Source organism: Telmatherina bonti (assembly GCF_933228915.1).
Source record: "Telmatherina bonti genome assembly, chromosome: 2".
Lineage (NCBI taxonomy): Eukaryota > Metazoa > Chordata > Actinopteri > Atheriniformes > Telmatherinidae > Telmatherina > Telmatherina bonti.
This window is the reverse complement of record NC_136620.1, coordinates 24241259-24265734: the sequence shown is the minus strand read 5'-3', so window position 1 is coordinate 24265734 and position 24476 is coordinate 24241259. Positions and strand designations below refer to the sequence as shown.

Here is a 24476-nt window from a genome sequence, read left to right as displayed (position 1 = left end):
CAACTTGGTTTTGTGATGTTTTCTGTTTTGTTTTAAACAGTCTTGACTCTGGCCTGATGTGATGTGGTACTGTAAATCGTATCAGCTAAACACTCTTCCCATGTAAAAAATAAAGAACATATACATATTTAAAAGATGGGAAGAAGGAAGCACACATCTGCTTCAGTCTCTCCAGGTTGTCATGGTAACAGTTGCCTTACAGTTGAATGCCCACCTGTACACAGAAGCTTTTTAGTGATTGATACCTCACTTGATGGGTGTGGTGGTAATAAAGATGATGTGCAACACGTTCTGTCTATGTATTTAGATAGAATGTACAGTATTCAGTTGGATTGTTATTGCACTTGTTGACTTTGTATTGTCACGACAGGGAGAAATAAAGTTTTATCTTTTCCAGTGTGTTTAAAACCTTCTGTGTCAGTTTTTCTCCAGGAGCCAGATTATTACAAACTTTGGGAAAAATAAGTAAGTGTAAATTATATTTTAATATTGTTTGAAATTCTCAATAATATTTTGCCATTATTTGTCACCATTTGTACACAATCAATAATCAATGATCCATATCTATTTTCCTTTATCATGTTTAACTTATCTCTCAGCAGGAACAGCTATACTTGGTCAGTTGTGCCTAGCAATAGAGAAATCTCTTTAGATACACAGCAAGTATGCTTATTGGATTCCTAAATTAGATGAAAAGAGAAATCTTAGGATTACTTATTAATAAAATGCTCAATTAATCCTTTTCCCTCCATCCCATTTCTTCCAATTCTTTTTTTTCCCCTAACTTAAACACTAAGACAGCTGGGCTCTACTTGGCCTTGTGACTATGAAAGATGAATATTCACATTAACTCTGTCAGTAATGGGAGCGAAGGCCACATTATACTGTTTTATGGTGTCTGTACTGATCAAACTTGTGTTAGAGCAAATCCAAGATATGAAGATGTTCATGAAAGGCACAATCTTTGTTAAAATTTCATACAAAAGGACTTTAGAATAAATGTGTTGGAGAATGAGACACGTTGTTACCAGTAAAGACGCAAACACACTTCCAAATCCCAGAGTTTCACAAACCAGAAATCCTGGTTGAGCAAGCCAAACAATTTTTGTTTGTTTGTGTTTAATTAAGTATAGATCATCTTTTACTGCCTTTTGACAATCTTAGGGGTAGTATACATCAGACTGAATCAATATTAGTCAATCAATACATCATAAAATGATGTGTGAAGCCTTCAGTTAATGATCCTTAGTCATGTGGCTGAGTCGCACAGCTGGACAACATAGAACAAATCATTAAAGCATAAATCTGATGGTGGAAAAACCAAGGCAGAAGACAGATAATTACAAACCATGTCAGAACACAACACATCTGCGTCATTTTAGACACTTGCTGCAGCTCACTTTTGACAAAGTTCCCACCACCTAAGAAGTTTGTCACTACCTTGTCCAAGTTTCTTTGAGTTTTCCTGATGAGCTCTGGGTTGCACTTTAATCCAGCTCTCTGCCACCTCTCCCAGTTAGCCCATTTCAGCTGATGAGACTGCTTCGTCACGCTTCCCCCACTTAATACAGATATGGTCCCCTCTTCCTGTATGTCAGTAACCAGTGCTCTTTCCATTTGTGCTTATGAAACCAAATGCATTCATCCGTCACCATTTAAAAACCATTGTCTGGGTTTCCATATCCTGCTGTTATCGAGGAGACCAAGATACATCCTGCCAACATTTATCTATTAAAACCCCATCAGGCTTTGGCTCCACCACACCGTCTCTCAGACCATAACTTCTGTGACACTGACAGCACATTAAGATCCATCTGATGTAGATACTGATCATATCATTCATAATGTCCATTAAAGTTGTTGCTGCAGAGACTCATCTAACCACAGCAAAGAATATGAACATTTGGTATGTATTATTAAACTGATGTATAGAGTCTAGATATGTGATTTCTAACCCTTAACAGTTTGTGACAAAACACTTTCATAGTTTTGACAAATATCTGAGTTGTAAGTATGGTAGAACCTGTGTTTTCCTTTTTCAGTCAATTGTTGAGTCTTAAAGAGGTCAGAAAATTATTATTATTATTTGCTTCATAAAACTGGGATAAAGGTTAATTTATTATAAAATATTCCAATCAATATTCAGTACTTTAATTAGCTGAGTTAACTGTGAAACATTGAAGGTGTGAGCAGTTCTATCAGAGTAATGCTTTCATGTCAGATTGATTGATATAAAAAGCTTGTAGAAGTTCTAACTCTGTGAAAAATGGCCAGAAATGATGGCAAATCTTTTGGTGTATGGAAGAATATTTCAGTGTATATGTCAAATATCTGTACAGGTTAAATTAGGTTTTTATGTTTTTCCAGTGGGGGCTGGTGATTTGGTGGTTTGCTCAGTAATCTTACGGGGAGAGGCTTTCTGGATCAATCCTCAACTTAGGTTTTTATGAAGTAAAGCATTTTGCATGTTCTCCTTGTGCATGTGTGGGTTTTCTCTGATTTCCTCGCACAGTCCAAACATTTGCATGTTAGGTGGTGTTCTGAATTCTGTGAGTGTGCAGTTTGTCTTGTCTATCACAATGATGGACTGGCCCAGTCAGGGGATGCAGCCACTCTTCTACACTGAAATGGAATAAGTAGGTAAAGAACATGAGTGGATAATATGGTCCTCACTTCATGCATTTTTATAAAGCTCAGTTTTACTAAAAAAGAAAAAATCTAGATTGGCATTAATAAATATATTTGAATGTCACAAACAGAATTATCAGCACTAAACTATCACACTTAGAATACAGACTGCACAAGAATGCAGCTGAATTAAATATCATGAAGAATTGATAAATATAAAATCATCATTAGTACACAATATAGGGAGCGAGTAGGAGGAAGGTCATGGTGAAACAGAAGGTCTGCAGTAGAGATGTATTTTATATGCTGGTTTGAGAAAAATACAGCAAACTGTTACATAAAACCATTGCTCTGGGTTAAATGATTCAAATGCTTCCTGGGAAAACAATGTTACAAAGATACAATTACACAAACACCCTGTGTACAATTATATTTACATCTCAAAAGCCATCTAAAAACTGCAACTGAACTGGGAAATACTAATCCAGTACTAAGACCAACAGTTCTCAAAAAGAAATTAAAAGATATGACAGCTCAACTCTATAAAATCACATGATGGCATGACAAGTACATAACATAAACTGATAATGAAAAAAAAATTAAGCAGAAAAAAGAAAAAGTTTCATTGAACTGTTTTACGTCAATATACACTCAGTAATGATGTTGCCCTTGCTGCTAATAGCTCTATAGACACCAAAGAAACATGGAACAGATGTGAAAGAGAAAAACAGACTGCCTCATTGTTTATGTATAAACTCAAACACACAAGTACAGCCTATGAGGATGAACACACAGCTACTGTGAAGATTAACTCCAGCAGCTAGCTCACAAAACCTTTCCTTTGTGAAGTGTGCAGGTGGGAACATCTGTGACAGGATGGAGATAAACAAATATGTCCAGAGGGACAAAACCAGAAACTAGTTGCTCACTTCCTGCCACTTTAAAGAGAAGACATTTTTTCTTTTAACAAAAAAAAACCCCTCCTTAGGTGACATAACTGTTGCACAACTAGCTTGATTGTCAAACAACACAAGCAGTCAAGATAATCACAGTTGATATAGAAGGGTAAAATGAAAAAAGGGCTTAAGTCTGACTGTGATTCCAGCATTTATGGAGACTGAGACCCCCTATAAAGGCTCCACTTTTACTTTCTAAAGGTCTTCTAACAGTCATGTGTCTCCATAGTCTGTGTATGAGGCCTAAAAATGAGAAAATTCATTGACCTTTTTCACTTCCCTGCTCCACTTTTTAGTGAATGTTTCTCACATGCGTGAGTATGAGATCCTTTCCTATGTGACCTCATGAAGAGAAATAACCATTCCACCCAGTAGCATCCACTGCCATTGACCCGACCCCTAGCTAGCTAGCTTCTAAAATCACCAAGCGGGCGCCAGTGAAAGCTACATCCTCTTCCAAGTGGGGGTGTGGAGTGGGCATGGACAGGCACTGCTCATGAACATTTAAAGGTTCAGAAACAAAACGGCCTGTTCTCAGTAGAACTCAGTGGAATAGCGTTAGGAATGGCTGACTTTAAGGACCAAGGCTGAATTTGGGGTAATGCATTATTTATGCCATGGTCGCCTGTTTCATTTTGTAGCTGTGTCCATTTACATGTTTTCAATCTCTGCAGTAATTGGCTGGAGAGGCTCCCGAATATGGATTAAAGCTGAAAGTGGACAGCGTCCAGTGGGGGCCACCAGCAAACCCAGCATTTTGTTTCAGTTTGACTTGGGAGTCACTTGCAGACCTGTTTTCAGTTTAATATTTATTAGTTTGGACTTTTTGGTTTGGGTAGCAGCCCAAAACCTACTGTCAACTGCTTGGCTGATTTGTGGTCTGCTCCCTTCTTTTGTTTACTTCAGTCTGGCTCCCTTCTCCTTCATTCTGTTTGTTGAAATTAACTAATTTTAAATGTTTCTGATTGGTGTTGGTCTCTCACATATGTTCTGGTTCCTTTCTTTTGAGCCTTTTTTTTGTTCAGACTGTAACATACACTTTGAAAAAATGCTGTTGGACCTGTGCCACCCACATGAACTTGTTAAAAAAATGTATATGTGACCTTTAATGCTGTGCAATTATAACATACAAACCATGTAGAAATGTAGAAACTTTTCCATATAAAAGAAATAATATCACCCCAGGTAGTCAGGCTAAGCAACACAGCAAAGGGAAGCAGGTTATTCAAATGGAGAAAGTGAAAAATATCCACAAATCTTTCACATTGACCATGAGGAGACATGAGATACGTGACGTTAATAGCTTCATTAGTCTGTTTAGGCAACAACATTTAGTCATTCAGACACTGGAGATATTTGCTTTGTACCTTTGTTTTCAGTACCTTCAGTCTAACTAATCTAAACCAGACCAGCTGGATGTTTTCTTTGCCTGAATTTGAGAGATTAACTGACGTAATCGATTATTATTTTTTCTCCCTCATTGACAAGCATCAAACACACTCACCCACACACCTAAACAAACAAACACACAAGGGAAATAAAAGTCCTGGTTTTCACCCTCTTTATTCCTCTCAGCTAAAATAAAATTAAAATGTGTGTGTGTGTGTGTGTGTGTGTGTGTCTGTGTGTGTGTGTCTGTGTGTTTTACAGGGAGGTCAAATCCAACAACTTTTATTCGCTGTGTACAAAACGTTGGACTCCACAGTGTGAGTCCTGCACCATCTTAATTCCACAGCTCAACGTTAAGGAATGTGAAATATAACAATACCTTTAAGAGATAATAGCATACTTATCCTTAAGGATTTTTACTCTTCAAAATAAAAAAAATAAAAAACACATCTTAAATCTATTAATTGCTTTAGTGCTATAGATAAAAATGTCAAGCGTTGGTAGCCTCCCAAAAGTCTAGGAGCAATAACCCAACATATACATCTACAAGAAACATTAATTCACCCAAATTCCTCTGTATATGTTTCTTAACCCTTAACATGATCTTTTCACAATTGCATTGCAACTGCATTTTATTTCACCACAACAATGAAATGGCTTTGGATTAAGAAATAACACACACACACACACACACACACACACACACACACATACATACATACATACATATATATATATACATACATACATACACAATTCAGAAACCATCATCATCTCCCATTTTCCACTCATTATAAAAACACACACACACACACACACACATGGTGTGACCTTTAAAATGGGTGATGATGATGGTTTCTGAATTGTGTATGTATGTATATGTGTATATATATATATATATATATATATATATATATATATATATATATATATATATATATATATATGTGTGTGTGTGTGTGTGTGTGTGTGTGTGTGTGTGTGTGTGTGTGTGTGTGTGTTTTTTTTTATAATGAGTGGAAAATGGGTGATGATGATGGTTTCTGAAATGGCTCATTTGTTGCATCATTGCATTGTTTGAATCAATATCTGTCTTTAGTAAAACTCTCCAGCTTTACAGTTTGCTGAGCAGCACAGTACAGGGCCTTACAGACGGTTGACCCTTAATCTTTCCAAGCTGTCACCACATATCTTTTGATTGACTGTTGAGATGAGTATAAAACTGTAAAAGTCTGGCCATTTTCTCAGTTGTGTAACCATAACACTTGGTGTACATATTATGGAAAATACTCTTGCAAAGCACTGTCCATGCAAACTATTTGACAAGTAATTATAAAAATATGAATTTTGTGTGAAGGAAGAAAAAAGGTCTCTATTTGTTCTCCTCTGTGAGGATTTTACTGGATTATGTTCATTAATGACCTCTAGCATTAAAAGACCCTCCTCCCCCTGCCTGGTATCAGCTGCTGCAGCTTTGGCTCATTATTAATACTAAGGAGGGGTCAAATTCAGAGGACATGTTTCCTCCAGGAGAATAAGTAGTTTGCAGCAGGGAAATGGGGAAAAACAACATGCAACTAGAATCACTTTCCATCATATTTGTCCTTTCCACCACACCAAAGAGGAACTGCAGACATACAGAAAAAGCTCAGTCTTACCAAGAAATACATGAAGATAATTTATTCTGGGAAAATTCAGATTTCGCCAATGTTGTCACTTTTAAATTGGGAAAATTGAGTATTTAAAAAAAAAATAGTATAAAAATAATATAAAGTAGAATCACAAAAATAATTCAACTATATCTGAATATAAATTAAGTATTTTCTGCTGCAAGTGCAACATAAGCACTATGACAAAAGCACAGGGAGTATTGTATTTATTGAAAGCACTAAACAGTAATTTCCCCCCTGTGGTTTTCATACACACCTCCTCCCCTGCCACCAGTTTAACAGTGATTGCGTTTCCTACATAGTATTAACCTCCTCAATAATTTTTTGGGTGTAGCTGCACACTTGAATTGCAAGCTATCTCTGAAAACTGAAACAAAACCCATGAGCAGAAAAACTTAAATACTGGCACTTAAATTTCCAGAGCTTATACACAGAGTTAAAGCAAACAGAAGTAAACTAAGTCAGGTTATCAGGAAAGATGAACAAAGAAGAAATGAGCCTGAAGAAACAGGAACTACAATATAAGGCATGATTTCATAGTAAAGACAGAATGAAAACTAAATAGCTGAAGCTGTGTCCAGTTTGTAATGTGGTGCACAGAACAATTTTGTTAAAGTGATCAGTTTAGGTTTCTAAAAGTCCTACTGATACAACCAGAATAAAAAAAAAAAGAAAAAAAAAAGAAAAACAGGTCGTAATCATCCGGGGAGCATAAACAGCTGCACTGTAAAATCTGCCAAAAACTGATTTGTACAAATGTTTAGACTGTGTAGAAATGAAAAAGATCAGAGATTTAGAGAGTCTCTGGGACTATTTAATATCAGATAAAATTCAGGGAAACATGCTTTTGGATTGCAAATCAGGGGCCCTTTCTACTCATTTGTCATTAGATCTCAATGTGGATTTAGGTCTGGATTTGGTTTAATTCAATGTGATTGAAAAACAGTCGAAAAAACTTTTAAATGAACCAAATTATTCCCAAGTCTACATGGAGAATACCCTATTCACCCATCCATTTTCTGCAGACACTTGATAAATTTATCATCATCAAGGGGCTAGATCTGTCCCAGCTGCTTTTTAGGAAGCAGCAGAGTATATCCTGGACAACTTCTCAGTCTACCACAGGGTCAACACAAAGACAAACAAAACAAGCAACCTTTCATACTTGTGATGCCAGGTTACGATGGTCTTTATATGCATGGACAGATGCATCTGTTTGGTGTGAATTGAGTGGCAGATATTATTCATGTTTCTTATTAACATTTTGCACACGCGTCAACAATAATTTGTAGAGAATTTCTAGGCAGCTAGACAGCATTTGTTTTCTTCAGAATCTGTTTGAGTAAAATATGCTGTTCTAAGGTTTGTTGGAGCAAAACCGGTTTAATCCAGAGGCATTTATCCAAAGATTATCCTCGTTTGTGGTATTTGGTGACAAACCGGTGTCAAAATAAATTTGTGACCTTTGTGTTGATATTTATGCAACATCAAAAAGACATTAATCCTGCTTGACTTCAAATTATTGTTGTGCACAAGAGAAATCTTAATAAATAGCTTGCCAAAATTTTTTAATAAACATAAAAGTCGATAGTCTTGTGAACATAAATAGTCATTTTTATTTACATTGTTAGGTAATACTGTAGAATGCTGCAGTTGTATGAATCAGGTAATGATCCAATATTTTTCAGTATTTCAGATCTAACCACAGAAGGAAGGAAGACAATGCAGAACAAAAGAGTAATAAAAACATCGAGGCTGTAAAGTCATTATCATATGGAATAATATGTTTAATAGTTACAATATGACACCTACATTAAACTGTTAGAAAATAAAGAAACACTTTGGAAAATTTTTTGGACTATATTGTTGACTGTATCAACCCAGTTTAATGATACTCTGAGAATGTTTAAATGTCATCACATCCTGGGCTTTAAATGAATGAATGAATGAATGAATGAAAACTTGTTTTCATCAAACCTGCATCCTGGCACAATAGCGTCCTGTACAACTCATCCAAGAGTGAATAACATACACATAAACAAGATCAGGCAGACTGAGGACGCAGCCACGAGCACAGTGCACATTTTTTGCAGATGAAGTAAGAGATTACATGAAGAAAGGATGGGAGGGGGACACATAAAAAAAAAAGTGACGTCTCTACACAGCACCTGAAAGGGCACAATGAAAAAACACACCTCAATACAGAAAAGCACATATTCAGACAGTCACAACCCAAAATAAATACGTGGGAGAATTCACATAAAAACAAACTGGAATTTCCATCATTTAGATATTAACTTATGAACTTCATGTGAAAACAAATGAAAGATGCATTTAAGCAGCTCAAAGTTGGCAGCGCTAAGCTGAACTGGTCACTGATGTAAGCTTCTATGAAAATCACTGCTGTTTACATTCTCACTGGGAAATATGTATGGCTTAACAGCTGTACCTTCTTTGACAGAAAGATGTCATGTAGTTTATCTGAACACTTTACTGAAACTATTTTGAGACCTTCAAGCAGTTGGGATTTTCATTGAGAGATGTGAAGTTTCATTTAACACATGTAGTTTGCTGTCACTAAAGATTATGAATTCAAGGACTGTAAATCTGAAAAGACTAGATGTTTAGTTCAGATTTAATTATTCATAGAGTGTCCACTAAAATGACCATAAAATGACGAATGAGACCATTTCAAAGAAAGGAGTTCAGGATCTCTTTGTGGTCTCTGGCTGTGGAGCAGTAACGTTTCCATGTGGCTGTGAAATGTTTAAAAATAAAAAAGTTATCAGTAATAATAAAATGGGAATTAGAAGTATTTTCCAGCTTTTCAGAGGAAGCAAACAAACAAGCTTCCTGAATATCAACAGAAACGTCCGCAGATAAACTGGAGTAAAAAAAGTAGGGCACAAGTCTTTGTTGTTGTTTAGTGTTGCAAAAATATCATACTTTAACTACACACCCTCAATAATTTAGATATTCATAGGTTTAATCCATAAATACAGTAGACAAAAGCTATTGTTGCTTTTTTTTTTAATTCAAAATTAAGGATGTGTTTTATTTTTGTTGTTTGTTTTTTGTTTTTTTGTTTTTTAAGACTTTCACAAACGCAAAGTAAAAACAAAGAAAAATTGTCATGGGTGAATGCTTTGTCAGAAGTGTGTCCATTGTCTGCCTATCACTGCATGCTGCACCCTTTCTGCCACTGAACAACAAAGTTTTAACCAATTCAATGGAAAGACAAAGGAAAAAGGAACCACAGAATACACAAAGAAGCAGAGACACAAATTCACATTGTTTATTGAGAAGTATAAAAAACATGGGAGGAGTATGTAAGACAGAAAATAACCATGTTTCATTTTTATCAGATTGAAATATGAGAGAAAAGAGACAGCATTACACTAAATGCATCTAAGAGCAGCTTGTTACAGAACTGCACAGACTGCATTTAGTGAATATCATTCAAGCTGTCAATTAAAAACCATTATCTTGTTACTGTCAATACAATATGAATTGATTACAGCTTGAACATGCTTCTTTTACATGCGCTATGCAGATCTCTGTGATCATATATCACATTCAATAAAGTTACAAAAATGAAAAGAATGAAGGAAATAAAAACATGAATCAAAATCAGAAAAACATCTCAACCAGATTGACATTTAACAGAATCCTGTAGTTAAGTAAAGTGAGCTGAAGGACATTGTTTGCATTGGACAGAATCTCAAAGCTTTGTTGCAAAAATAATGTCTGGGTTTTGTTCTTGTTGTTTGTTTGTTTTTTTGTTGTGGTTCTTGTAATCTTTTTGGAGATGTTGGCAGCTATAGTGGTTCGGCACATTCCTGAATTTGCATAAACTGTCTTGCATCAGGTGCTTCAGTCATGCTTTCCTATCAGTGGTTCAGCCTGATGTACAGAACCATAACTTTATGCCTCTCACTATCAATTTTCTGATACACTTATGCCAAACCCATTTGCTGCTGCAGCTGCCTCCATTAACCCAGCCCTGAACCATGATGCATTTGTTGCTGCGTATTAACGGCAGTCTCATATAATGTTCGCATATAGCATATATTTGTGAAAAATGCACTTTTCATCCTGAAATTGAAAGTTTTTTGTTTGTTTGCTTTGTTTACAGGTAGTCTGCTGTTTTCTTACCTATACTGGGCACCTTAGAATAGCTAAACATGCACTTGAAAAAAAAATCCCAGAGTGTTTTTAATGAGCATGAGTAATGGTCAAAGCTGTAAAAATTGGCTGCATATATTAAATCAGTCTGACTTGTTGCCAGTTTTCCAATAGACAAGTGATACCACCCATCTTTGTCTGTATTTACAGATGCTAAGATCCTCATCCCCTGATGTTCTTTCTCATTTCTCTTTGTACTTCTTGAAGAGGGCATACAGGACCTTCAAGGTGGCAGCAGTATCCTGAGATACAATATCTGTCACAACATCCACAGGAGACATAATGCAGTATCAGCGAGAGAGTGAGAATATGACAATACTTTCACCAGCATTAGCTAATTGCTTCTCTCACAATCCATCCTCACAGACCAAAGATCAGGAAGACCAAAATAAAAATAAAATCATGAGATGGAAACTTGATCAATATGTCCTTGGTGAGGTTAAATCCCAGCAAAACTGCATGACATTTTGAGATGGGCTAAGTGAATGGATGTGACCTGAAGATTGACTCCACCACTTGCTAACCTAATTAATGCACCCAGCACGCTCCTGTTTTAGGCCCCGAGTCCTGTGATTCTTTTTTTCTATCACAGTGATTATAGTATTAATTAAAAAGACACTAAAAATGAATTAGATTACCCTCTTGCCCCTGGCTTAGATTAATTGTGCTGCTCCCTACATAAACAGTTGGCATGCTGAGGATTTATTTTACAGTTAGGACCAAGAATATATGGCACGTGTGGCAATACTGAGGGGAAGTTTTAGTCATCACTGAAGGGAGGCTGAAGGAAAACAAGGAGCTTGGCTTGTCAGTAATGGATTTGGGGAGAAGAGAAGTTGATCTGTTTGACTTCATGGTCTTAAAATTTCAAACGAGAGACACTTTGCCGCTTTATTTCTCACAATAATAATATGTAGTAAATTAATTAAAAGAGAAACAAAATTAATTAGGATGTAGCTAAATTTATATTCAACTGAACCGTAAAGACTGATGACTGGGTATTTTGCAAAGCAGAATTCACAACTTTAAGATTAATAGGCTCTCCATATAAGTGTGGGTGTTTACTGTGTAAAGCCTTCATTTAAACAGAAGCTTCCTATGTTGTTGAATCTCCTAATTACTAATTAAGTTCTTACTTTTAAAAAGTACACACATTTGCAATGTTTGCTCACATACTTCTGCATGATTTGACTTGTTTTCTGACCTATTTTCATTTGTTATGTGGCTTTTTATTCAATGTGCAAATTGGCAGTCATGGGTGAAAGTCAGGCAAGTGTTTAAATGTAAACTGTAAAATTTAAATAGTTTAAATAAACTCACTGATGTAATTATGAAACCTTAAGTGAAGATTTAAACCTTTAAGGTCTTGGTCTACTATTTGGAAGGGGTAAATTGGCAGTAACTTAGAATTAATTTCTTTAAAAAATTATTAGAAATAAACCTACCTGAGCCATCTCTACCATTTGGTTTGGGTATGTTAAAGCCAAACTAATTGTTTGTTATAAAACAGCTGTCTCAAATGTCAACCCTTCCAGCTATTCTTACATTAATATTAACTTCTTTTAAACATCTCAACCATTTGCTTAAAAGACATGTATTATGTCCATTCTTGTCCAAAACAAACGGAAAATCACAGAGAAACATTTTTCACTGGTCTTTTTGTTCATATCAAAGTTAATGGGTTAATTATTTAAAAGCATTTTTTAAAACATCATTACTCCTAAAGAAAAGCAGAACTTGAACATTTTTTACAACTGTGCTTGTAATGCATCATAAAAATCTCATAGTAATGTAAAGTTTTTAAATTGTATCTTTCTAAATGCATTAAACATAGAACTTTATGCAACAAAAAAATTGTTTCTGATGTGAAATCTGATATTTAGCCGTTCTAAGTTAAATGTGACAAACACACTAATGAGCTTTACAGGACACCGATACAATCACAGTAATTTGGGCATTTACCTGATAGTGTAGTCATATAAGAAAGCACTACCCATGAATACTGATAACATCTCTTCCTCTCCAGGCAAACATTCATACAGTGAATGTAGCCGCAGGAGCAAGGTTAAATCTCTGTGTCTATCTGCGGACCCTTGAGTGACTTTGTCCTCTTGAGACTGTCTCCCCTACCGCTCCTCTCTAAATGAATGATGATGGCCTCAGACTGAGACAATCATCCGCAGTGATACTTATCAAGACGTGAGTCCTGCTCATTCATATTCCGGAAGCAATTCCATCTTGTCCTCCACAACACTCACTCAGCGAAGCGATAGAGATTTACTCTAACTACCACACAAACTCCCCTTCTTGCCTGTTATACAAACAGATTTTGACATTTCTGTGTCTTTCAGATCATTGCTCTTGATAAAGAGCATCAATTCAATGAGTATGAGCCTGCTGTCTTGAAGCTTGAGTAGTTTTTGTTAAGTAGCAATCATATTTTCCTGACAGGCTTTGTTTTGTTACCATTTTCTTACTTTCTGTGCCCAGAATTTTAAACTGTAAATATGTCAGTGTGTTCTGTGAAAACCAAGTGGTTTTTCCTCACCTTGCGGATCTATACTGGGCAGCTGCAGGTCTGTATCATGCAGGAGATCCATCGCCAAGGTAACATTATGAAGCTGAAGTCCAAACAGAAATACGCAAAAAGCCTTTTACATTTATAAGGCAGTTTAATTCATGTTGGATAAGACTTGTATTATAACAGAATTAAACAACTCATATATTTCTTAGCCAAAATATGACATGTCTATCCTTTTATTCTAATTGTGTTAGACTAAGTTACAATTTGTGTGCATCATAAAATTATTATATTTGGTTATTTAATTGTCAAAAAAAAAAAACTTCCAGCATTATTTCTATTATTCATAATACATTATCAAATATTTTCTTTTCTAAAAACATATATCAAGTGCCACACTGTCGTTACTTTGTGCATTATTCATAAACCCATATCTGTGATGAAAGAGGCATAACTTTTTCTGCGGCTGATACTACTGCCGCAAGAAAATTCAGATCAAAGATGTCAGTAAAAGCGAGCCATGACACTGGAGTAATTATGCATCTACATTTATGATGGTAATTGCATAAAATATTCATTACATTACATCATATTTTGTTATAAGCACTGGCTTTAGCCGCTGGTTAGATGAGAAATTGGACATGGGAAAAGTGTGAACTGGATAAACGGGAATTAAAATAAAGCAATCTGTGAATATTTCAATCATCATAAAAAAAGACATATATATATATATATATATATATATATATATATATATATATATATATATATATATATATATATATATATATATATATATATATATATATATATACATATTTATATATACATATATATTTGTGTGTGTGTGTGTGTGTGTGTGTGTGTGTGTGTGTGTGTGAATGTGGAGTTTACAATTAAGTCATTTCTATTTTGTGCCTGCAGACATGATGTGGAATGGGATTAATATATTATTATAATAATTTTTTTATTTTATTTTTTGTTATGTTAATTTTTCCCATCAGAAAATGGCAAGCAAAATTCACGTCATCAGTGTGTCATACCATCTCAGACTCATTGACAGGGGTTAGGTTGAAGTCAAAGAGTGGGATGAAGAAGCCCTCCAACTGACCAATCAGCAGCAGCAGAATGACCCCATCAGCAAACTGGAATAGAAAACATTCCGGACAGAGAACTTGTTAATCAAAGATTTTCTCATTGGGGAGAAAATTAATTTAGTTTGATTCTATGAAAATTTGGAAGAAAGTAGCTGTAAGTTTGTACCTGTTTGTCCATGTCAGCAACCTGCAGACCCAAAGTTGCCATGTTCTGGTTAACAAAATGTAATATCGCCTGAAAATGGAATAATTATGTTAAAAATGATATATTGCTTGAAAGTGTCTTCGTCAAAGCTTGACATCACAAATTGTTACAAGGATTACATCGTCAAGTCAAATTGAGTGAGTCTGCATTTCATGTGGCTGCCTTATAACAATTTGTGCTGATGGGATTACTGAGATCATAATGGTGTGTGTGTGTGTGTGTGTGTGTGTGTGTGTGTGTGTGTGTGTGTGTGTGTGTGTGAAGACAGACAATTGAATGATTTTACAAATGATGACAAACTACCTAAGTAATTATTTCTACAGCCAAATTCCAAGCAAGCAAATATGAGCTATTATAATGACCCAACTTGTCAGCATGTCTTTTTTTTGTTGTATGTTTTCATTATCAGTCAAAAAAGAACAAGTTCAAAACCCTAATAAAATAAAGCACAATATATAATTTTTCAACTGAAATGGAGTCCAAGTTGTTGAACCTATTCATGACCACCAGGTGAGTGTAAACTTCCTGGTGAAACAGGGATTGTGATAATATGGGACTGCCACATGACATCAAAAGGAGTGGAAGACGATCGTCTCTGGATACACCAAATTATTGGCCTACAAGAGCGCTCCCTAGTCCCCAGAAGGCAGGCAAGAGAAGAATATCAAATATCTCCATGAGCACAGACACAGTTATATAAGAGATTCTCCAGAAGTATGCCAAGGATATCATTGTAGTTTTCAACAACAATGACAAAAAACTGTCTGAGGAATAATGAATTATCCAAAATATTTACCAAGACTGCTATCCTTTATGCTTGTCTGTAATTTTAGTGTCAGTGATGAAAGATGTGTTGACTTTGGTTAGGTCTGTATTTCTACTCTTGCAAACTTAGGGTGTTTTTTTTTTTTATTCAAATGAAGAAACAATATATTTTCTTCGAGGTGATGCAACCAATTGACCTTTATGTGATATTTTTCTGGGATTTACTAGTTGTTATTTTGCACTGTGTTGTAGGTTTAACACACAATATGAGATTTATTTTCTGGATACAAATCTTTTCTCACTGAAGATGAGAGCACCAACACCTTAAACAATCTCAGTGTGTCTTCTGCTGCCCTTGTTATACCTTCTTCACTGTGTTGACCTTGTGAGCCTCCAGCTTAAGTAGTTGCTCGATGGGATCTTCCCCTAGGTGACGAGATGGTGAGAAAAAATGTGTTAGCAGGCTTTAATAGTGTTTGGATGACATTCAAGATGTCACATCAGCTCAACCTCTGACCACTCTCACTCACTCTCAGGATTGTTGGAAGAGGCTGAGGCTGTGCCCCTGCAGAAATAAAAAAAATAAAAATAAAAAAGCTCAATTTTTATCATGTTCACAGAATGACACAGATATAAATCTGCTCACCTGTCTTCTGTTAGGACTTCTGTCTGCACAACTGATTTGATTCCACTACTGCTGACCTGGGTGAAAATTAAAGTTAACCCCAACTGTGCAGCAATCCCACATGGTGTGTTTTTGTGGCAAATCTGGAGCAGAGAAGGTGCAACAGCTTGAGCTGCGACTCACTTCGACAATTACGACTTCAACCTTCACATTCGGTGGCAGATCCAGTTCGGGCTGGAAACATTTCACCATGGCAACCAGCAGATGAATAGTGGCCAGAAGATCTTTGTTGTGGATGACTGACAGGCAAACAACAGGGAACAAAACACATAAAAAAGTCAGCCTACACTGATGTGGCAGAAGACATTCAGGATGGAAACAGGGTAGGCCGCGACGCTCTTGGAGTCATAGATAACTGTGTCTACCGTTATCAGTGAACAATGGAAAGTTCAATCTTATGAAATTATTATAATTATAGGCCTGATGTGTCTAATATGTGTAATGTATGGTACTACCCAAATCTAATGAACAGTTTTATGCTGGTAACATCAAATTAAACCTAATTTAAACTGGTATTATTCATCTCATCTATCCATCTTCTTTCTTTGTTCAGTTCGTCCTTAGAATCAATTCAGTTTTGATATGCATGTATCACCATAAATATGTTCAATATCCCAGGTTTTTATTTTTGATCCAAACTGATGTTGCTAACATATGCCAAATTTATGAAGACATACTTGACAATCATTGTGTCATCATTGGGATTGTCATCATCCTAAAGATGCAGTTTCATTGAGGTTTCCAAAATCCAACATTTACGTTTATTACATGTACATAATAAAACTTCAGCACCTTGACTCTAGACCAGTAATTCTCAACCAGGGTACACACAAGGGGGTCCCCAAAGAACAAGGTGAGTCCCTAACCTAATGCTTTCACTGTTCAGAGGCAGTGTCATTTAAATGAAGGCCATGTCCACACAGAGACAGGTTGAGGTGTGTTTGCTTCAGTTTTTTTTTTTTTTTTTTTTTTTTTTAATCATTTGGGTGTTTCAATCAGATGGAAACTCTGTTTTTGAAGCATGAAAACACTAATCATTTCATCAATGAGGCATCTTCAAGACATGCCACAATGCAAATTAATAAATCTTATTTGGGAAAAAGAAACAAAGGTTGTGCATTGGTAAATAGCTTAACTTTGGTTTTATCAAAGGAAAACAGTCAGCCAGAATGCTTTCTTTGTGGTGAGAAGCAGATAATGAAAGTATAAAACCGAGCATGGTTTCAACATGTGGATGGGCGGGTGTGGGGGTCCACAATTTTACCTCAGAGGAAATACGTTTAAAACCACAGATTTAGACACTACATTATTAACTAAAGGTTTCTAGTTTATACTGAAATAATCTGCATAGGTTTAAAATTCCGGTGCAGCTGCATGCGAAGAGCTATTAGCTCATTTTCAACTCAAGGAACAAGCGCCTTAGCTGCAAGAACGGTGGATGGAAATTATCTCTGAGAATAACAGTCTGGCACAAATGATATTTTTCTCTGTTATTAATAAAACTCTACAGGGTCACTGTTAAATGAATAAATACATAAAACTAAACTCCTGAACATTAGACAAGGAGGAGGGGCCTGTTGCAGGGCTATGAGTCAGGATGCAAGTGGATTTAGGTGCTAACTGCTAGGATATATTTAAAGAAACTAAAGTTGCTGAAAAACCAACAGAGAGAAGTTAAAATGACACAATCCAAGCCAAAACAGAGTAAAGAAATTCTTGCACTTGAAAAAAAGGAAACAAATATTTCGATTGAGGGAGTTCATGAACAAATGCTGAACTAGGGTAACAATTAGAAACCGAAAGCAGGTGTAACAGGAAGCAGGAAGTGAACACAACAGAATACATTAAGTGGAAAACCTCTAAAAATAGAACTAGAAGCACATGAGCTGGACCAAGGACAACAGGACTCAAGATTTGCAATTTTGCAAGTTCCCATCAAAATTGAACTAAACCAAAAAAAATAGAACCAAAACCCACATATCATGGTAGAACAACCATTCAATGAGATCTGTTTTCATTACAACAGTTAAAATAATGCAATTACAAATCATGCCACTTTAGTAAGGTTTTTGTTGGCAGAAGAAATAAGCGATCAATCATTTGTAAAGCTAGACGTTACTGCATCTTCGCTCTTGTAGATCATGCCAATAAGTCAATTTCTAAAACTCAGAAAATCAATTTACTCTAGGCTATGCTCTGTTCTTTCCATGTGTACTGACAGTATGAGAAAATGGCATGAACATCTGAAATTTCAGTGATAAGTTGCATTAAAATTCTATATTATTTGTACGTTATTTGTACTTCAGGTTTTAGTTATTCAAAACCAATTAAATACTGCGGTGACCAGTACTTCCAACAAACCCCATATTGTCAGCAAAAGTTATCTCTACTAAAATCCGTCACAGGTGGTGCAAGCTTAGATGCCATCCTTGAGTTAGAAACAAAGCATGTTGTAATGTGAAGCTGGTGCCAGATTGAACATTTGTTCACTTGTTGCTTTGTTGTTGAATCCCAGTCAGATGCATGACTCACGTTTGACGTTCCATTTGATCAAACTGCTGTCCTGCAGACCCAGCCTCTTGTCCAGCTCCTTTAGGATCACTTCCAGCTTGCTGATCTGAGCAGAGCTGGTCAGTGCTATTTCCTCCACATCCAAGTGTACTCCAGCCAGCCTGACTTCAGAAATCAGGACATCTTTATTTAAATTAAAGTTCAGATTAGGAGAACCTAAAGGCACTATTTTTCATCCATTTAAATTTAAGTCTATTCATTTGAACTACGTTTGAGGGTATGATTAATGTAATATCAAATGTGAATTATCTCACACAGCAGGTGATGAAGTACCAGTCCATCGTACAGATCCTCCTCCAGACTTTGAACCACTATGTGTTCCGTTTTCAAAGTCCTATTGATCCAATCAATCAGTGCCTTCCATGACACAATTAATCACACAGTCAGAGACATCAAACATTTTCATCTTTGATCAAATGTGTTTGCAACAGATGAAAAAGCAGCATGGGATCTGAAATAATCTTTCTCAAGTTTCTGAGATAAGGTCATTTAAATAGAATAGGTTACAAATAGCTCATATTTCACTAGTTTTTTTCTTTGGTTTTTGATATTTTCCATCATCTCCTACAATTACTGTTATCAAATTTTACTAATCCTTCCACCTTTGTTACTGCAAACATCAATCATATTTTAAAAATATACACAGAAATATGAATGAATGTGACTAAATATACGAAAGACAAACAGTTAATGATGGAAAAGACTAAATGGGCACAATTACAACAGAATTCTTACCTCCTTTAGCTTTTCAAGTAAAGGGTCTTTTAAGGATCCTGGCTGAATGAGTTTACTCTTCTGTCCTTAATGAAAAGGAAAGACAAACTGCATTTGGAAGACAGTCTTTTTCATAATATAAATATATCTTGCATTGATCAGACTATATTTCTTGTAATTTTCAATAGGATGAATAGCAGTTTATGAATATGAGACATCATGGCTTTAACCCTGTTGTAATTCCTCAATAACATACATGTGGACTTTACAACGCACTTGACCTTTCCCAGAAACACACCTATCATGAATTTATTCCTAAAGTACACTTTCAGGCCTGTCCTCATATTTATATTCATTACTATGCAACATTGGGCTTGGAAAGCTACTTAAAGTTGTATCGTGTACAATCAATAATTTCAGCATATCTTTGTAAATAATATATTTTTATGAACTTATATATATATATATATATATATATATTACAACAATGTGAAAAAATAGTTATTAACTTGCTCTAATAAATAATGGTATTTAGCTTATGAAAGAAACACTTTATAAATTCTGATTTTTACACAGACATACAGGTTAGAATCCCTGTTGGTGCATTACTTTATTTATATCCAGGAAGTAGCAGGTGGAAGACAAAAGTGTAAGTGGTTACTGGTGTCATGATACGTTTTGTGTTGTGTTTTTAGTTATAGTTTCCTGTTTTATTTTGTGGTTTTCCTTGTTTAGCTCCCTTATGTCTTGTTTCTTGTTCCGCTTTCCTGTTCATCAGATTCACCTGGAGTCATTAGTTAAGTCATACCACCTGTGTCTTGTTCTGTTTGTGTGTATATTTATACGACTGGGTTTCTGTTATCCGTTGCTGGTTCATTTTGTTAGCTCCATGCATTTCCTTCTTTTCCTGGTGTGTGTTAGTTTATCCTTAGTCTGCTTGAGTTTAGCCATCCGAATTTGCATTTTGTTTGTAAAACATCTTGATTCTGCATTCCGGCCTGCTGTCCTGCAATTGGGTCCACACCTCCACCATGGATCTTAACAACTGGGCTTAAATTCTTTTGATGACTTTGTTTTATGTCTATAAATAATAATAAACAACTGTTTACATGTTTGAAAGTTAAAGACAATTGTACCACATAAACTTCCATCAAATTAAAAAGGATCACACTCCTTTATTGAGGTTGTAAAGTTCAGTTCACACTTTAAATGTCTGAGACTGGTTGAATTTGTAGTCATTCTGTCCTACACTACTCACAAAAAGTTAGGGATATTTGGCTTTCAGGTGAAATTTATGGAAAATGCAATATGTTCATGCTACAGTGATATAATATCATAAAAGTAAGACATTTAAGTAGAAGGATGCACTACTGATTTCTTCATCTCAAAAAATTCATTCAACACAAAAGGTAACAACAATGGTAGTTACACCACAACAAAAAAATTGAACGTCTCAATATCTCATCATGTGCCCTTGAGCATCAATTACAGCTTGACGACGACATCTCATGCTGTTCACAAGGCAACTTATTGCCTGCTGAGGCATGGCATCCCACTCTTCTTGAAGGGCAGCCCTCAGGTCATTGAGGTTCTGGGGTGCAGGGTCTCGAGCCTCTACACGACGGCTCAGCTGATCCCACAGGTTTTCAATGGGATTCAGGTCTGGAGAGAGTGCAGGCCATTCCATTTGAGGTACACCAGTCTCCAACAGCCGTTCCCTGATGATGCGGCCTCAATGAGCAGGAGCATTGTCGTCCATGAAGATGAAATTAGGCCTGGGCTGTTCATGTAGGGGCACAATCACTGGATTAATGATGTTATTCAGGTAGTATGGGCTTGTCACTGTACCATTCACAAAGTGTAGGGCAGTTCTGTACCAAGTGGACACCCCTGCCCACACTGTAACACCGCCACCACCAAAAGCTCGCCTGGTGACAACAGTGGCTGATGCATAGCGCTCTCCCTGACGTCTCCAACATCGTTGCCGGCCATCATTTCTGCTCAGTGTGAATCGACTTTCATCAGAGAACAGCACTGAGGCCCACTGGTTCCTGGTCCAGCGTAAATGCTCCCTGGCCCATGCAAGACGATGATGCCTGTGCCTGGTGGTGTGGTCAGGTACCCGTGCAGGTCGTCTAGCACGCAGACCACGCTGATGTAAACGGTTTCGAATGGTCTGATGTGACACTTGGGTGCCTCTCACCTCTCTTAAACGTGCCTGGAGTTGAGTGGCATTCATCATCCAGTTTCTCAGGGCAGTGTTCACAATGTAGCGGTCATCAGCACGGGATGTGACCAAAGGACGTCCACTTCTAGGCCTTTCTGTGACTCTTCCAGTCTCTCCATATCTCTGTTGCAACCTGCTGATGACACTCTGTGACACTCCAAGCTCAGTGGCCACTTCTGTCTGAGAACGTCCCGTTTGAAGCATCGCAATGGCAAGGGACTGTTGTTCCATTGTTAGGTGTCGTCTTGGTCTCATGATGTCAAAATGTGAACAGCATGATGAGGACAACTGTTTAAACACCAGCTCTAATTGAACCAGGACTTTTATTGGTCAATTCAAGGATCACACACCTGCCATGATTTTTGCCGTTAAGCTCCTTGTTAGAGAACAGCAACTTGTACAAAATTTATTGAAACATTTAACAGTTGGACATGTGCATTTAAAAGCTTAGAGAAAATCACATTAAGTTCACCTGTATAGGTTTGAATGCATTTTAGGCTTGTTGTGAAATTTCACCCAAAAGCTGAATATCCCTAACTTTTTGTGAATAGTGTATGTAGTTTGTGATGTTCTTAACTCATTTTTAGCTTAGTTTATGTTATAAATTTAAGAAAAGTGGCTCTATATATTTCTATTTTTTTTTATTAGTTTCTTATTTCTTATTATATTATAAATGAGGAAACCATACCTTAATATATTCACAAGCCTCAATGAAACTAAAGCTGAGTATGTGAAACAATCAGCTGAATATCTGCCTAATGCTCACCACATCATGTTGACATGATGTGATTTTTGTCAACAAGAAAATAGGCAGATAGGTGTGACTGATCAAATTATTTACCACTTTGTCAAATGTATTCATACCCTGAAAAGATTGTAAATTCAGTGTGTCTTCCTCTTTGTGATAGTCAAAGAAACCAGCCTCCATCTCTCTTCCTCAGGGTATGTTGCTGGCCAGTTGGTAAAACCTGCAAGAATCAGCTGTGCTCAAATACCTTCAGAGAAAGTGCTTAAATGTAAGGCAAAATGGAGAAACCATCAATGTGCTTTGCAGAAAGTCCCTCACTCAGCAGCAGCTTAGAAAGTGTCCTTAACCATATTGGCTCCACTTTGAGCTGCTGTTGGGAATTGACTTGCTGACCAGCAATGCTGATTGTACTGACAGGCCACTTACTGTAAAGTGGGAAATTTCTACTTTTTAAGTTCAAAGCAAAAGCTCAAGCACAATTCACTTCAATAAAATGTTCTGAGAGGATTTTTTTTTTTATATATATATAACTGAGGGTATTAGAAAAGCACCGAAACTAGTGATCTGGTCAAAAGTTGTCACATCGAGAAAGAAAAATGTCTCATTTCTTCACTTCCTGTTTTTAGTTTTTCAGCGGCACAGACCGCTGATTAAATACTCTATATTCCAACAGTAATGTAGGGTTTTACCTCTGCTTCTGAACATTTTGAACCTTGTGGTTTGAGAAAAAGCACAGCAAAAATATATAGTTACACATTCTGACAAAGCAGACATGACCTGCAGCATGTCAAACGGTTGTTTCCTGCATCTGGGGGAGAGAAAAACTTCGCTGAGCAACTTTTCTTCCCTGTTTGTTTTATGTGCATGTGGCTTCCCTTTCCTGAGGTTGACAGTAAGTTTTAAACAAGGTCATAAACAAGAACTTCTTTTGAATAAGCTTACCTTCAGCAACAATAACAGCAACTGCACCAGAATCCAGGGACCACTGCTGAACCAAATTTCCTTATTGATGTCAACCCAAATGTCACATCAGTGATATAAGAAGCTCAGGGTGCAGTCTAACCTGAAAGGAAACTCCTGTGACATCCAGCAATGTAACAGGCCTAAATGCATTTAGTTAAAATCGTTGCTGTGAGGGAAAATAGTGTCTCGGAGTCAAAAGGGAAGATAAGCACGAATGAGAGGATGTGGCAGAAAAGAAGGTAGCACTTCCTCTTTCTGATACAGGCTTTGCAGCAGAGGTTTTTTTGTGATAAGGACGCTTGTGTTCAGTGTCACGCTCTGTTTTTGAGACTTTAATAAAGATAAGTACATGTCGAAAGGAACAGAACAGGGAGGACTCTTGGGTACAAATACCCACCTCAGGAGAGCCGAGAGAAACGTGACACTTGGAAGCCTGAACTACTCAGACTGACTCACACATCTCCATCTGTGACTGGTCAGATCAATTTGACGACATCTGGTCTCCAGCCTTCTCCGTCCTACATCAAAAACACCCAAAATAAAAAAGAATTTAGGATGGAAAGTGATTGAAACAACAAAAATAAAACAATCACTGTGAGTGTACCAGCCTTGTTGAGGAAAAGAAAAAGGACCACCCATCAGCCAGACGAAGGGGCAATTTGGGAGATGTGGAAGGTTACCATAGCAACAAAGGTATGAGACAAGAAAATAAAGGCCTAAAATAAACCTATAATTCCTTTAGCTAAACCCAAATTGCAGGAATTGGTTGTTCCAAAGCCAATCTTGCTCCAAAGCCAAAGCAAATCTAACCTATCACACACATAAGAGATCAAATGAAATTCTCATTCTGTTTGATTCAAAGCATTTATTTCTTGATAGGCAAGATGAAAAAAAAGAGCACATGGCTGAGCTACCCAGTGCTATCTCAGTCTAGATTGACTCATCCATTCTCTCAATTATTTAGTCTGGCTGTAAAATGCATGAGCCGACGTGAACTGTACATCTTAGCAGGTCCTCAGGTGGCACCGCAGGGCCTACTCAGCACTAGGAGTGCAGTAAGGTCCAGGTCTCCCCAGACGCTCATCTGAAAGACTAGTCAATATGAAAATACTCTGACAGAGACTCTCCTGGGACAGCAAAAACACACTGCAC

At 36.7% G+C, this 24476-nt stretch overlaps 1 protein-coding gene across 1 annotated transcript; it reads right to left on the bottom strand.

The window, feature by feature from the left end:
* Window positions 1-11010: 11010 nt before the first annotated feature.
* parvg (parvin, gamma) lies at window positions 11011-19730 on the bottom strand (the record flags this gene model as incomplete). Its single annotated transcript, XM_079256979.1, has 11 exons — window positions 11011-11084; window positions 13377-13449; window positions 14393-14494; window positions 14613-14681; window positions 15781-15880; window positions 16063-16118; window positions 16225-16340; window positions 18634-18777; window positions 18927-19029; window positions 19408-19472; window positions 19685-19730. The coding sequence occupies 11 exons, from the start codon at window positions 19728-19730 to the stop codon at window positions 11011-11013; spliced, it is 948 nt and encodes a 315-aa protein (XP_079113105.1).
* Window positions 19731-24476: the final 4746 nt, after the last annotated feature.